This window comes from Euprymna scolopes, chromosome 43 (assembly GCF_053919585.1).
Source record: "Euprymna scolopes isolate OS-2025 chromosome 43, ASM5391958v1, whole genome shotgun sequence".
In the NCBI taxonomy this organism is placed as follows: Eukaryota; Metazoa; Mollusca; class Cephalopoda; order Sepiida; family Sepiolidae; genus Euprymna; species Euprymna scolopes.
The window spans coordinates 43886604-43901018 of NC_136524.1; the positions used below are offsets into that span (position 1 = coordinate 43886604).

Here is a 14415-nt window from a genome sequence, read left to right on the forward strand (position 1 = left end):
GGTGAGCTACCCTCTAAAGTTGACGAGTCCTACCGCCCAAGGGTTTCAAAGGTTGTCACAACCGAGAGTGGTATCGGGGATAAGCGTCCTCTCTAAAAAGTGCCCTCATGACATGTGTCTCAAATAAGCCAGTCCAGTTCCTGCCCTTCTTGTGTGGCTTAGCTACTAAGCCTGGCAAAACTTTTCCATCTCAAAAATTCAGAAGCATTCAAAATTTAAAGATTTAGAAAACTGAATGTCAATCTTTTTATAAAATGATTAAAATCATTTTTTTTAATGAAAAATTTAAAAAGATATGACCAAATTTTTCTATTCAAAATTTAAAGATTTAGAAAACTGAATGTCAATCTTTTTATTAAAATGATTAAAATCATTTTTTTTAATGAAAAATTTAAAAAGATATGACCAAATTTTTCTATTCAAAATTTGTGCTAACCATTGGCTCTGACTTTACAACAACCGCCAACAATATCGGATGTATACTTTTTCTCTTCCCATGAGCGGGTCGACACTTTGGGTTAATACCACCAACAAAATGAAGAAAAAAGTTATTAAGTCTTCTTTGAAAATGTTGCGATAACAACCAAGGTTGCAGGAAAAAAAAATTATTTTAATCATTTCATAAAAAATTATATAACATTATTTGGTTTTCTAAATTTTCAAATTAAACGTACGAAATAATGTCAAAAATGTAACCAAATTTTTCTATTCAGTACTACAGGATGGAACGATAAATTTCTCACCCTAGAAAAGACAACATTATTCCATTTCCATTTGATGAAAACCGTTTTTTTTGTTTTTTTTTGTTGCAGATCATCTACTAGTTGGCCAGTTATGTACAAATCCCAAGAGCGATAGCAGCCTTCTATTATGACTGCAACACTTGAGGGCACAGCTCAATGAAGTTTCCAGCCACAATTATGCTCTTTATTGTGGTTTCAAGTGAGGGCCACATCATGCCACCTTACGTCTTCAAGGTCAACTTGAAAATCAACATCAATAGTACCTGGATATGTTGAAGAGCATGGTGATCCCCTGATGCAATCAGGTGACCACTAGCAGACCCTGGGTGTGGCAACAGGACTCAGAGCTGATCCACATGTCCAAAGAGACCCAGGCTTGGCTTCAGAAGGAGTACTATGATTTTGTACTTTTCTCTCACTGGACACCCTCCTCCCTCAACCAGAACCCACAGGACTACTTCGTTTGGTCATATGTTGAGAACATCACCAACATGACCTCCCACAACATCAAAGCCAGCCTGAATGCCGCCATCCGCTGAGTATTCACCAAGCTTCTGCTGACGCTTGTAGAAAAGGCATGCTCCCAGTTCTGGGCTCATATCAAGGTAGTGATTGAGGCTGAAGGCAGCTACATTGAATAGATGTCAGCTCTACTACATAATCAAGTTAGCTGAATTGATTTTTTCAATAAAAGTTTTAAAATAAAGCTGTAGTGCTGTTTTCTTTAGGGCAACAAATTTATCATTCCACCCTGCAATATTTGAAAAAAAAATTATTCGGTTGCAAGGTCTTATTGGAGTTTTATATATTGTTAAAATAACAGTTCTCAATTAAATTATCTCTAGTTCTCCTCTATAGTAAAGTAGTTAGACCTAAGAATTTCAACCTAGTTTTATAATGGAGAGTCTAATCATTTTATTAGCAGAGTCCCTTTCTGTACACTTTCCAATACTATATCCAAATTCAAAGTCTAGCTATTTTAAAATATTTACTCCCTCCCCTATTATCTTTATCACATTATTATCGTCAAATAGTGATATCTTAAAAGACATAATATCTTTTAAAATAAATCTAAAACTAAAAATGAATCTATGTAAATAAAATACTAGATGTAGGTATGTGTGTGTGTGTGTCTATGTGAAAATGTTTATCTGATAAACTCTTAAACTACTGGTCACGTAACACTGAAATAATAGGATATAGTAATCATACACCAATGATGGTTTATAAGGAGTAAAATCTTTGTTTGGATGGATGAATAACACGTACAGAAATATGCCGACAAGTTGAAATGGAAAATGTTCATTTCAACTTGCTGGCATATTTTTATTACTATGACATATTTCTATTATCGATGTCATATTCCTATTACTATGACATCTATTACCTATGACATATTCCTATTACTATGACATCTATTACCTATGACATATTCCTATTACTATTACAGCTATCATCTATGACATATTCCTATTACTATTACAGCTATCATCTATGACATATTCCTATTACTATGACATCTATTATCTATGACATATTCCTATTACTATGACATTTTCCTATTACTATGACATCTATTATCTATGACATATTCCTATTACTATTACAGCTATCATCTATGACATATTCCTATTACTATGACATCTATTATCTATGACATATTCCTATTACTATGATATATTCCTATTACTATGACATCTATTATCTATGGCATATTTCTATTACTATGATATCTATTATCTATGACATATTCCTATTACTATGATATATTCCTATTACTATGACATCTATTATCTATGGCATATTTCTATTACTATGATATCTATTATCTATGACATATTCCTATTACTATGACATCTATTATCTATGACATATTCCTATTACTATGACATTTTCCTATTACTATGACATCTATTATCTATGACATATTCCTATTACTATGACATCTATTATCTATGACATATTCCTATTACTATGATATATTCCTATTACTATGACATCTATTATCTATGGCATATTTCTATTACTATGATATCTATTATCTATGACATATTCCTATTACTATGATATATTCCTATTACTATGACATCTATTATCTATGGCATATTTCTATTACTATGATATCTATTATCTATGACATATTCCTATTACTATGACATCTATTATCTATGACATATTCCTATTACTATGACATCTATTATCTATGACATATTCCTATTACTATGATATATTCCTATTACTATGACATCTATTATCTATGGCATATTTCTATTACTATGATATCTATTATCTATGATATATTCCTATTACTATGGCATCTATTATCTATGACATATTTCTATTACTATATCTATTATCTATGATATATTCCTATTACTATGACATCTATTATCTATGACATATTCCTATGACATCAATTATCTATGACACATTTCTATTACTATGACATCTATTATCTATGACATATTACTATGACATCTATTATCTATGACACATTTCTATTACTTTGGTGCATGCGCAAATTCATTCGTAGTTTGAAGCAGTTTAATTTAAAATCTTTATTATTTATCTGTTGATAGCTAAAACGGTAGGGAACACAGCTCGTTTTGGTTTTGATATTGCTGATGGCACCCAAGCCCTTTTCTTTCTTTTTTTTAACTTTGGAAATCAGTATTATATATATATATATATATATATATATATATATATATATATATATATATATATATATATATATATATATATATTATTCATTAGACCCAGGCTCAGTAATGATACAAAATCTGCATTTATAGTTACTTTTTATGAATGCCAGGCATATATGAAGACTCCCACAATAATAATGTCATACAATCTTTAAATCAAAATGAAATATATTCATCCAAGTACCCTACATAATGCAGTTGCAGAATATATAAGCTTATTGAGATCCATCTTCAAAATTCTAGGAGTTTGTAAACAAACAGATAAAAACTAGAACTTTATATATAGATAATAAACCAAAAAAAAAAAAAAATGATGAAATTTTAAAAGTTCTTACGTAAAGCTTTCAGTTTTTTCTGTTTTAGCGTTGTCAAAGTCAAGCGCATAATCGACGCTTTATCAAGCTGAGACGATTTGCTCTCTGGGATTGGAAGGTTTTTAGCCAATTCTGTGAAAACATTTGTCTCCTGCGTTCTCCGCTGGCGAGCAGCATCTCGCGATTTCTCTCTTCTTTTGTCAGAAGTTCTGCAAAGAAAACGAAAACATTTATGAGGAAAATTCTTAAATTTAGATTTTAATTTTTAAATTCCTGAAGAAATTTTATTTCAAACAATGAAAAATTAATAAAGAGATAGAGATTAGTTTTATAGTTAATAAAATCTCTTTTTTAAAAACCAATAAGAAAAACTTAAGTTTTATCAGATATCCTGCTGACTCAGTAGACCGAGAGGAAACTCAAGGCTTTTCCACAGAAAATGGCGACGAAGAGATGCTTATAAAAGTCATGTCAAATCACATTTATCCCGGTGTGGCATGTCATTAACAAACCGAAGGGGCGTATAGCTCCAATCGTCTAGATAGTAATCAATTAGAATACAAGTTGTCAGGAAGCTCAGCATATTTTGATTGATTGCACTAACACTGCTGCAGATCTACGGTTTGTTAACAATTCTATTAATGATGAGGGCACAAAAATGTAAACACATCCCATATAAGCAACTTGTTGTTTTTAAAGGAAAACATTGTTGGACTATCAGACTATTTACAATTACTCTATCGACACCAAATGGTCCAAGGATTAATAGGAAGTCAGCAATATCTAGGACTCATCGAATCATCATTTGTAACGTTACACACACACTTACACAAACGATCAACACGTATGTAGTCTATGCCGCAAAGGAGACCAAGACAAAGAATAACTCTAATTTACTTTTTCATATTGTAAACACATTTATTTCTGAATACTTTTCTGAATAAATCGGGTTCATGCACTTTCTCTCTAACCTCTGTCCTCTCAAACGTCATCCATGTCTCCAGCGTGATCTCAAACGTCATCCATGTCTCCAGCGTGATCTAAAACGTCATCCATGTCTCCAGCGTGATCTAAAACGTCATCCATGTCTCCAGCGTGATCTCAAACGTCATCCATGTCTCCAGCGTGATCTAAAACGTCATCCATGTCTCCAGCGCGATATCAAACGTCATCCATGTCTCCAACGTGATCTCAAACGTCATCCATATGCTCTGTTACAAATTTAGAGCACCATATCTAGGGAATCTGACAGTGCTCATACATAAAAGGGGGTGGATCTCATATGCATCAACTGGCTGATCGCAATTGCATCTGTGGATTCGAAATTGTAGGATTATTGCTAACCTGAACCTCCAACCTCTAGAAGACTCAATTTGAACCAATTGTTATTTGACACTCATATCTGTTATGTCTCAGATTAATCCGAAAAACCTAGGAAATTACAAGGGCCGAAACATTGTGGGAGTAAAATCCAAGATGAGAACAGTAGTCTAAATAATTACAAATAATTAATCCTCATCTAAAAAAAAAATCTGAAACATGTTCAAATATTCTTTGGTTTGGGGGTTAAGTTATGTTTGAAAAGAAAATTTCCATTTTAATTCTTCCAATTGTAATTTGCAATTAACTCACTAAGCAACTAATCTCTTACTCAATTTCTATCTATCACTCTCACACTCATTTGCAGTGTGTTGTTTTACCCCCCCCCCTCTTACAGTATCTATCAGTTAAAAGACTGATGCTATTTTTTTTTCAAGGGGGGGGGGAGATCCTTTCCCTCTGCAAAGTCAAAAACGAAAACATTTTTCTTTCTTCAAAACAATCAATTATTGATAAATATTTGAAGATATAAAAAGCTTTAAGTCTAAAAACATTTTTCAAAACTGACATATTTCACATTAAATAACCCGAAAAGGACTGATGCCATTAAAAAAAATTTTTTTAAACAGTAAAGCAACTAACACTTCTGCGGTTCTTTCTCTTAATAGAAGATAATAAAGGAAAAAAAATAAAAGGGTTGCAATAGTTTGTTCTAAACAAAAGGGAATATAGCGGTGATAGTAATACTATTTAAACTGTAGCAAGAAGGAGAGAGAGTGGTGTGAAGGGATGATCAGTTAAAAGACATCCAGTGGTTAGGCCCCATTTGAGAGATGTGGGGAATATGGAGTTGCACCTTAATTATCATTACTCTTAGGTCCACTTTGGCCCAAAGTGATTAGGCATCTGGTGATACCAGATCAGGCTGTCTGAAGATACTGGCTTCCTGGCCAAAATTGTACCAAACATTGATGCTATTGTTTTTGTTTTTTTTTTTTTTTTTTGGGGGGGGGGGGTCCTTTCCTTCTGCAAAGTCAAAAACAAAAACATTTTCCTTTCTACAAAACAATCAATTATGAAGAAATATTTGAAGATATAAAAAGCTTTAAGCCTAAAAACATTTTTCCAAACTGTCGTATTTGGCATCGAATAACCTGAAAAATTAAAATTAAAAAAAAAAAAAAAAGAAAGAAAACCGTAAAAAAAAATTTACACTTCTGTAATTCTTCCTCTTAATAGAAAAAAAAAATTTAAAAAAAAAAAGCGTTGCAATAGTCCATTATAAACAAAAGGGAATATAACGGTAATAGTAATACTATTTAAAGTGTAGCAAAAGGGAGCAAGGGTGAGTAGGGGGGATGATCAGAATGAAGCTGATTTTAGATTTTGTATTTTTATTTTTTTTAATATTTAGCTGTTTTTCCAAACTCATTTTGTCCATTGGGACAAAAATTAATATTGAGTCGGTCTAGAAGGATTTCTCTCTTCTAAGGCCAAGTACAAAACAGATACAATACAGCATCAGAGCAGGAGACATTTATGTAACAAATATGATTATTGACCAACATTTAAATCCCAAAAAATTCCGTTCCAAATTAAAATGTATATTTTTATAATACATATTTAATTTTTTTTTTCATTTCTGAATAAAAAAAAAAAAGTTAAAAATAAATTTGAAAATTTTAAAAACAAAAAGGATAGAATGGAAAAATATATTTTCTTTTTTTTTTTTCTTCTTCTTCTTAAATTACGAGTAAAAAGAAAGAAAAAAAAACTTTCTCCTGGGTTTGTTCACTAGGTGTGTCAGAAACTTCGTGCAAAAATATTGAATAATTCAACCCCTGTCTGTCCAAGCTTATAACTCCTCGAAAAATGTAATTCAAACCCTAATTTTTTTTTTTCAATTAAAGGGGCAAGGATCAAGGTTTCATTAAAAATATATATATATACAAGCAACGTGTTTTTTTTTTTGTTGTTGTTGTTTTAATTAGAATATGTTATTTATTGATCTTTTATCTTCAATTTGTGATATATAAAACGTTGGCACATAAATTAATTATTTACTTTTTAATAGACATTTCAAAATAGGGGGGGGCGTGAATTAAAAAAAAAAAGCGGTTGTCTAAAATATTATATTCGGTTTATTGGAAAGAGCATAAAATTTCACATTGACCCTGAAAATATCGTAAAAATAGAATCAATAAAAAAATTTTGATAGATTTTTAAATTTTAAAAATTGAAAAATACTGAACTCGTAAAATTCAATTAATTTCATTACTGTTTTTAAAAAATAAAATATAATATTTCTATTACTTTTTATACAACTTTAATAGTTTATTTTGGAAGTATAATCCATAAAGAAAATAAATAACACACTTTTAAAAGAGAAATTACGAGTTTTTTTATATTTTATTAGCAGTTTTGTGTTAGAGGTGTCAAAAAATCCTCCAAAAATTCTGATACACCTATTTGTTCACTCCCAAAATGTAAGCAACAACAATTATTTGATGTGAGAGAGTGCAAAGGGAGATAGAGTGTCAATGAATATGAGAAATGGAGACAGAATGGAGAGTAGCATAGTAGGAGAAAGAGGAGGGGAGAGATAGAGAAACAGGGATAGAAAGAGAGGAGGAAAGAGGAGCAAAGACTAGGATTGAGTAGTTGTATGAAAATGTGACAAGGAGAGTTAAAAATAAAGAAAATAACTGGGGAAAGAGGGAGAGAAAGAGAGCAAATGTGTGATTGGGAATGAAACAAAAAATAAGATAGGAAGATAATACAAGAAAGAGGGGGAGTGAGTAAAGAGAGAGTAACAGTGATTGAAAGTGACTAAACGAATGAGAGAAAGAGTGATTGTCTGCGAGAGAGAGAGAGAGAGAGAGAGAGAGAGAGAGATTTTAATGAGTAACAAACAGTTCGTCTGCGTCTGACCAATTGTCCAAAAATGGTGTGAGCGTATCTGTCGACCACTTGTAAAAACCATTTCCCGAAACACTTGTAACTAAAATTGTTATGTCAATTGCAAAAAAAAAAACAAACAAACAAACAAAAAGAACATGTTCTTTGTTTAGTCAGATTCCAGCTGATTATAAACATTCATTAGAATAAATTATATATATATATATATATATTATATATTATATATATATATATATATATATATATATATATATATATATATATATATAAGAGAGAGAGAGAGAAAATCAAAAAATATAGTGGCAGAAGATGGCGTCTCACGCGTGTTTGGATTCAATTGCTTTTTAGGAGGGTGCCTATAAACACTGCAATAAGTAAAGGTTTTTTTTTATTTTCATGTTTTGCGAACTTTAAATATCGCCATTTTCATTCCAAGTAAAATAAAGAGGGAAAAAAATTATCCAACAAATTTTCCAATACATTTGTTTCTGATGAGTTGTTTGGTGTGCTTCCATCATTCATCGAAACACGTGCAAGACGTACTTCATAAGATAAAATTTTAAAAAATATAAATAAAATATTATGAGTGTAAATTAAATACTTTTGGTTTTGAAAGGATAACTAACGATGTGTGTCCGTGTGAAGAATTCTACACCATTTCTTTTTTTTTTTTTTTTTTTTGTCCCCTTAAGATTAAAACCAAGATATAATGATACTTAGATATCAAGATACTAAACCTTACGTCTAGAATCTTTAGTCTAATTTTGATCTAAATTTATTACATGATTTTGATTCTAGGGAGAAAAATGTCTCAAATTTAAGGTTTAAACTTCCAGGGTCTTAAGAACTTGATATTCAAGGAATGTTTCTTTAATTTCAGGAATAAAGGAAGTTATGGGCTGCATAACAATCTCATAGAATATATTTATTAGTTAATTATTAATTTAAAATTAGTTAATTATTAATTTAAAAATTCTCCCTGCGCAAATACATTATCTTGGACGATTATTCAAGATTCCACTTTTCATAATTCTAAGCTTAGTCACATAATATTACAAGTCAATTCCGATTCCATCGTTGGAAATCGATTACTTATGGTCCTGATGATGCTGCTAGTTCACCTCTGATTGTCCCCATTCATGTCTTCAACTTTTTATCAACTGCTTATGTTTACACTAACCAGGTACGGAACAAAGATAGAAAGACCTAATAAATGAGCTCTCCCTTTAGATGTTAAAGCCATTTATTTGCTCCCCCAGTAAGCAAATTAGGCACAAGGCCAATTTTTAAAGTGAGGAGTGAAGCGGGAATGGGGACCAACTCCCCGGGGAGTAGAGGAGCTAGATAGTGACAATTGGTATGAAGGGTTGTCCCTACATTAACCAAGGTCTTTTATGTGGGGTTGCCCCCACATATGGTCTTTACTTGACACTTGTTGCCCAGGCCCCGAAGGACCAGGATTAAAATACCTCAAGTTAGTACTCAATTTGTACAGTGAAAGTGTAAAATACAGCAAAGGTAGTCATTGAAGACTTCAAGTATGTCCAATTGGCCAAATTAACACGCTTGGCCATAATGTTGTTAAATCTTCATCTTTTACCTGCAAGCATGTTTATAAAACCCCATACAGGAGCTAGGGAGAAGGGGGGGGGAGTCTTTAAACAGGCACCGATTTGCAAGAATAGTCTAACCTGATGTAACCAGTCCTTTCTCTCTGACACCCTATAATCAAGGGACAAAAATCTCGGAAAAACAAATTTAGAATAGAGAAAATGGGTCACATCTTTGGAAAAAAAAAAAAAAAAAAAATGTAACTTTAATTTGAAAATTTAGAAAACCTGCAGAATGTTCCTATTTACAATGCCTCCCCACAGGACAGAGTTAGACACCAGGATCGTTATTTTTTTATTAAATGATTGAAATCATTCTTATATATATATATATATATGGTTTACGTCGACTTGTGCAACTGCCATTGCTCAAAAGCAGCATGCATACCGTAGGTTTAACCGACATAAGTCCAGTTCAAACAGACTGAAGTATATAGAAGCTAGAAATAACGTTAAGAAAGAAATAGCGACAGCTAAGAGAGAATTTACTGAAACCACTAAAAAGCGCATCGAAGCACAAAAACTAGGAACTCGAGACTTCTGGAAAATCTACAACAGTGTAGTAAATAATGGGCAATCAACAATTCCCCCACTAACCAACAATCACGAGGTTGTCTCCTCACCAACCGACAAGGCTAACATGCTTGCCAGTCGGTTTGCCTCAAACTCCACACTGGACCCTTCCAACCACCCCCTACCTCAATTTCCTATGCGGACAGACGCCACACTAGACGATCTGAAAACCACCCCTGCTCAGGTGCATGCTATCATAAAAAACCTTGACACCTCAAAAGCATGTGGACCCGATCTTATCCCAGCTGTGCTATTAAAAAAGTGCTCAGCCGAAGTAGCGCCAGTTCTCTCCAAACTCTACAACAAATGCCTTAATGAAGCTTGCTTTCCGGGCTGTTGGAAAACTGCTTCTGTTGTACCAGTATTCAAGAATTCTGGCGAAAGGACAGACCCATCAAATTATCGCCCCATTAGCCTCCTCCCACTTTTTGCCAAAATATTTGAGACCATAATTAACCATGCTCTAGTCAATCATCTTACAGATGCTAAACTACTGACTGACAAACAATATGGATTTAGACAAGCCCGTTCCACAGCAGACATCCTAACTGTGATCTCTGAACGTATATACCATTCACTGGACAAAGCGGGGGAGGGCAGAGCGGTAACTCTAGATATATCTAAGGCTTTTGACAGGGTATGGCATGAGGGTCTCCTCAGGAAAATCAGATCATACGGTATCACTGGTAGAATACTTAACATAATTAAATCCTTCTTAGATAAGAGAAAAATCCAGGTTGTCCTCGACGGTCGTACATCTAAACAATATGATATAAATGCGGGGGTGCCCCAGGGTTCTATCCTTGGACCTCTATTGTTCCTGATATTCATAAATGACCTCCCCGACAACATTGCCTCTGAGATGGGTATATATGCTGACGACACTACACTCTATGGCAGGCACGACAGGAAGACGAATGAACACATCTAGAGAAATGGCGGAAACACTAGAGGAAGACCTCCAATCTGTAGTGGAATGGGGACAAAAGTGGTTGGTCGCGTTCAATGCTGCCAAGACTAAACTAGTTTCATTCAATAATTACAAGAAACCCTCTCTACCACCCATAGCAATGGCCAACGACTCTTTATCTGAGAGTCCATCTTTCAAACTCCTTGGCCTAACGTTCACAGGAAAGATGAGTTGGAACAATTACGTTGAAGGCATTGCCAGGGCCGCTGCAAGGAAGGTGGGCTCTCTCTACCGTGCTAGACAACTACTAACACCCGAAAGTATCCTGTACCTCTATAAGGCCACCATTCGCCCATGTATGGAGTATTGCTGCCACATCTGGGCTGGTGCATCTGCTACTAGTCTCTCGCTCCTTTACAAGGTTCAAAAGAGAGTCGCAAACCTGATAGGCCCTGAACTGGCATCTAAGCTTCAGCCTCTGTCCCATCGACGAAATGTTGCATCCCTCTGCCTTTTCTACAAGTATTTTAGTGGTGAATGCTCTGACGAATTGCAATCACTTGTGCCCCCACGTCGTGAGCACCCTCGACAAACCCGACAGGCTACTAAATCCCACCCCCACACTGTAGAGATCCCTAGATGTAAAAGATCTTTTTACTCCAATAGTTTCTTCCCCAGAACTGCTAGACTCTGGAATTCCATTCCAGGTCCCTGCTTCCCCAACAGTACTGACGTGCAGAAGTTCAAGTGTAACGTGAACCGACACCTTGCTGCCCAAATCCCTACATAGTACCTCAGTAGTTGTTGCCCCTGATAGTAGCCCCCTACACCAAAGTGGCAATTTGCCTTGTTTGGGGTGAAAATGTAATAAAAAAAAATATATATATATATATATATATATATATATATATATATATATATATAATATATATTCATTAAGACAACTTTTTCATAGGAGAAACAAAATTTGCTTCTTTTTTTTTTTACTCCTGTTAAGAATTTTTTTTTTCTTTTTTTTTTTTTTGTCCAGAAACTATTTGCCCTCTAATTGACATATCACAATGACCTAACTTAACATCGACTGCAAACGCAACATACAAAACAGGAAAACCCTTTGGCCTTCTTCCTGTAAAGGAAGACAACTTGAGTGCAGTTGAACAATGCATACTTTAATTCACCAGACCTAAATTCTAAGTTTTTGAAGACAATCTATAAAAAAAACAAAAAAACTTCAATTGGTAGTGTCGTTGTCGTCATCATCATCATCATCATCATCATCATCATTATTGGTTTGGCTGTTTTGTTTTATGGCATATCAACACTGCTTGGGTTATTTAAAGAAAATCCAGTCATTTCAGAAAAAAAAAAAAAAATTATACTTCAAATTCTTTATATCTTCAAATATTTATTTATGGTGTTTGGTTTGATTGTTTTGTAGAAGAAAATTGTTTTTGTTTTTGACTTTGCAGAACATGATCAAGTTTTGCAGAGGGAAAGAAAACAAAAATAACATTATGCTTGGTGCATTTTTAGTCAAGAAGCCGGTGTCTTCAGACAGCCTGATCTGGTAACATGAAACGCCCTAAAAAATATTACCACTTCGAGCCAAAGTGGACCTAAGAGTAATGGTAATTAAGATGCCACTCCACATTCCCTATAGCCCCTTTATTTACTTGGCTGCTCACAAGAACAGAATTAAATACAGGATTAATTTTTAATGTAAGGAAAGTCTAGCCATTCTCCGCCCTCAAAAATAAAAAATGCTTCAATCTAGAAGGATTTTCTTCACGAAAAGAGGATAGAAAAGATGAAGTATCATTTCAGAACAGATACTACACTTTGTTCCTAGCACAAAAAACTTAGGGATGGTTCTTACTTACCTCTCCATATAGGCAATAAGACACAAGGTCAGGGTTTGTTTGTTTTTTATTTTTGTTTTGTTTTTTTTACAAAAGAGTCACCATCTATCAAGGCCCGGGGGATAAAGGTTACTGAGTGTATGGTAGGTAGTCAATGGTAAAATATTGTAGCAACCGTTAGTAGTGAAAATCTGATCAATTGGATTACTTAAAGAGGATGAGTCATCAAGAACTTGTGCACATTGGACTTGAAGACGACTAGTTTTTAGTGTAGGGGAAATCCACCTCCATCAAAAGAGAACTCGGGATTGAAACAAAAAATAAAAATTGCCTCTGTCTAAGAAGATTTGTTCTTCAGTAACTAATGACAGAAAAAAAAGAAAATGAAGTCAGAAAAGATGAATAGTAGAACATTTTCGTACGATTGCCGACAAATATTGGATGGGTTTCTACAAGTATTTTTGTTTAATTTTCAATTTTTGAGCAATTATCCAGGATCCAAACAACTAACAAAACTTTCCCCCCCCCCCAAACTCAGACTTGCCACTAATTTTAAAGCGTTTATCTACTTTAAAACATAAGTTAAAACACACAAAATAAAATACTTATTCAGGAAGCTTGCCTTTTGTTGGATTTTTTTTTTTTTGTTTCATCCATGTTTTTTTTGTTTTATTGGCTACTATAAGAAATGCAACAAAAAATCTTATAATCTGAAAATATGGTAATTGATATAATAAATTGAACATAAAAAAAAAAATGAAAGTGGGGAAGGCATGTAAACACATTTTTATTTTTGATATAAAAGTTAATTTTGTATTATTTGTAATTCTTCGGACTACTGCTCTCATCCTGGGTGTTATTTTCACAACATTTTGGTCAATGTAACCTCTGATCTTCTCCAGGTGTATCTTATCGAATTCGGGACTCTGCCAAACACGGGTATCTGCACAGAATTCATTTAATCCTCAACCATAACACGCTCTCATTCCACCACCCATGACTTAAGTAATTCCCAGTTGTATTATGAATGTCGCCCACACTGAGAATTGAACTTTTTGCCTCCAGAAGAGTGTAACATACAAATGAAAATTACCAAGTACTTTATCCATTACGCCACGGGTCGAGTTTGACAAGATACACCTGATGAAGGTCAGATTACACTGACCGAAACATTATGATGATCAAGATGAGAACAGTAGTCTGAAGAATCCAAATAATACGAATAATCAATTATTATCTAAAAAATCCATCAAAATCAGAGTCACCTTGTTTAAAAGAAGTCGGGGGGGGGGACAACTTGTTTCTTAAGTGGGTACTTTCAGCAAAACAATATGCGATATAATATGTCATAGAATATGTCATAGAAGATCATATCAGTGACAGCATGATTCAGCCCTATCTGCATACAGTTGAAGCATGATGGGATATCTGCAGTTTGGACTAAATAAAGCAAGTATCACAA

General features: G+C 33.7%; 1 protein-coding gene across 19 annotated transcripts in view; it reads right to left on the minus strand.

Annotated features, from left to right (window-relative positions):
- LOC145268305 (hypoxia-inducible factor 1-alpha-like) overlaps positions 1-14415 on the minus strand; it is a 347774-nt gene that overhangs the window by 181878 nt on the left and 151481 nt on the right. For all 19 annotated transcript variants that reach the window (XM_080123749.1, XM_080123746.1, XM_080123754.1 and 16 more), the window contains exon 2: positions 3784-3971. In XM_080123749.1, coding sequence (XP_079979875.1) covers positions 3784-3971 — 188 coding nt within the window. The remainder of the gene's footprint in view (positions 1-3783; positions 3972-14415) is intronic.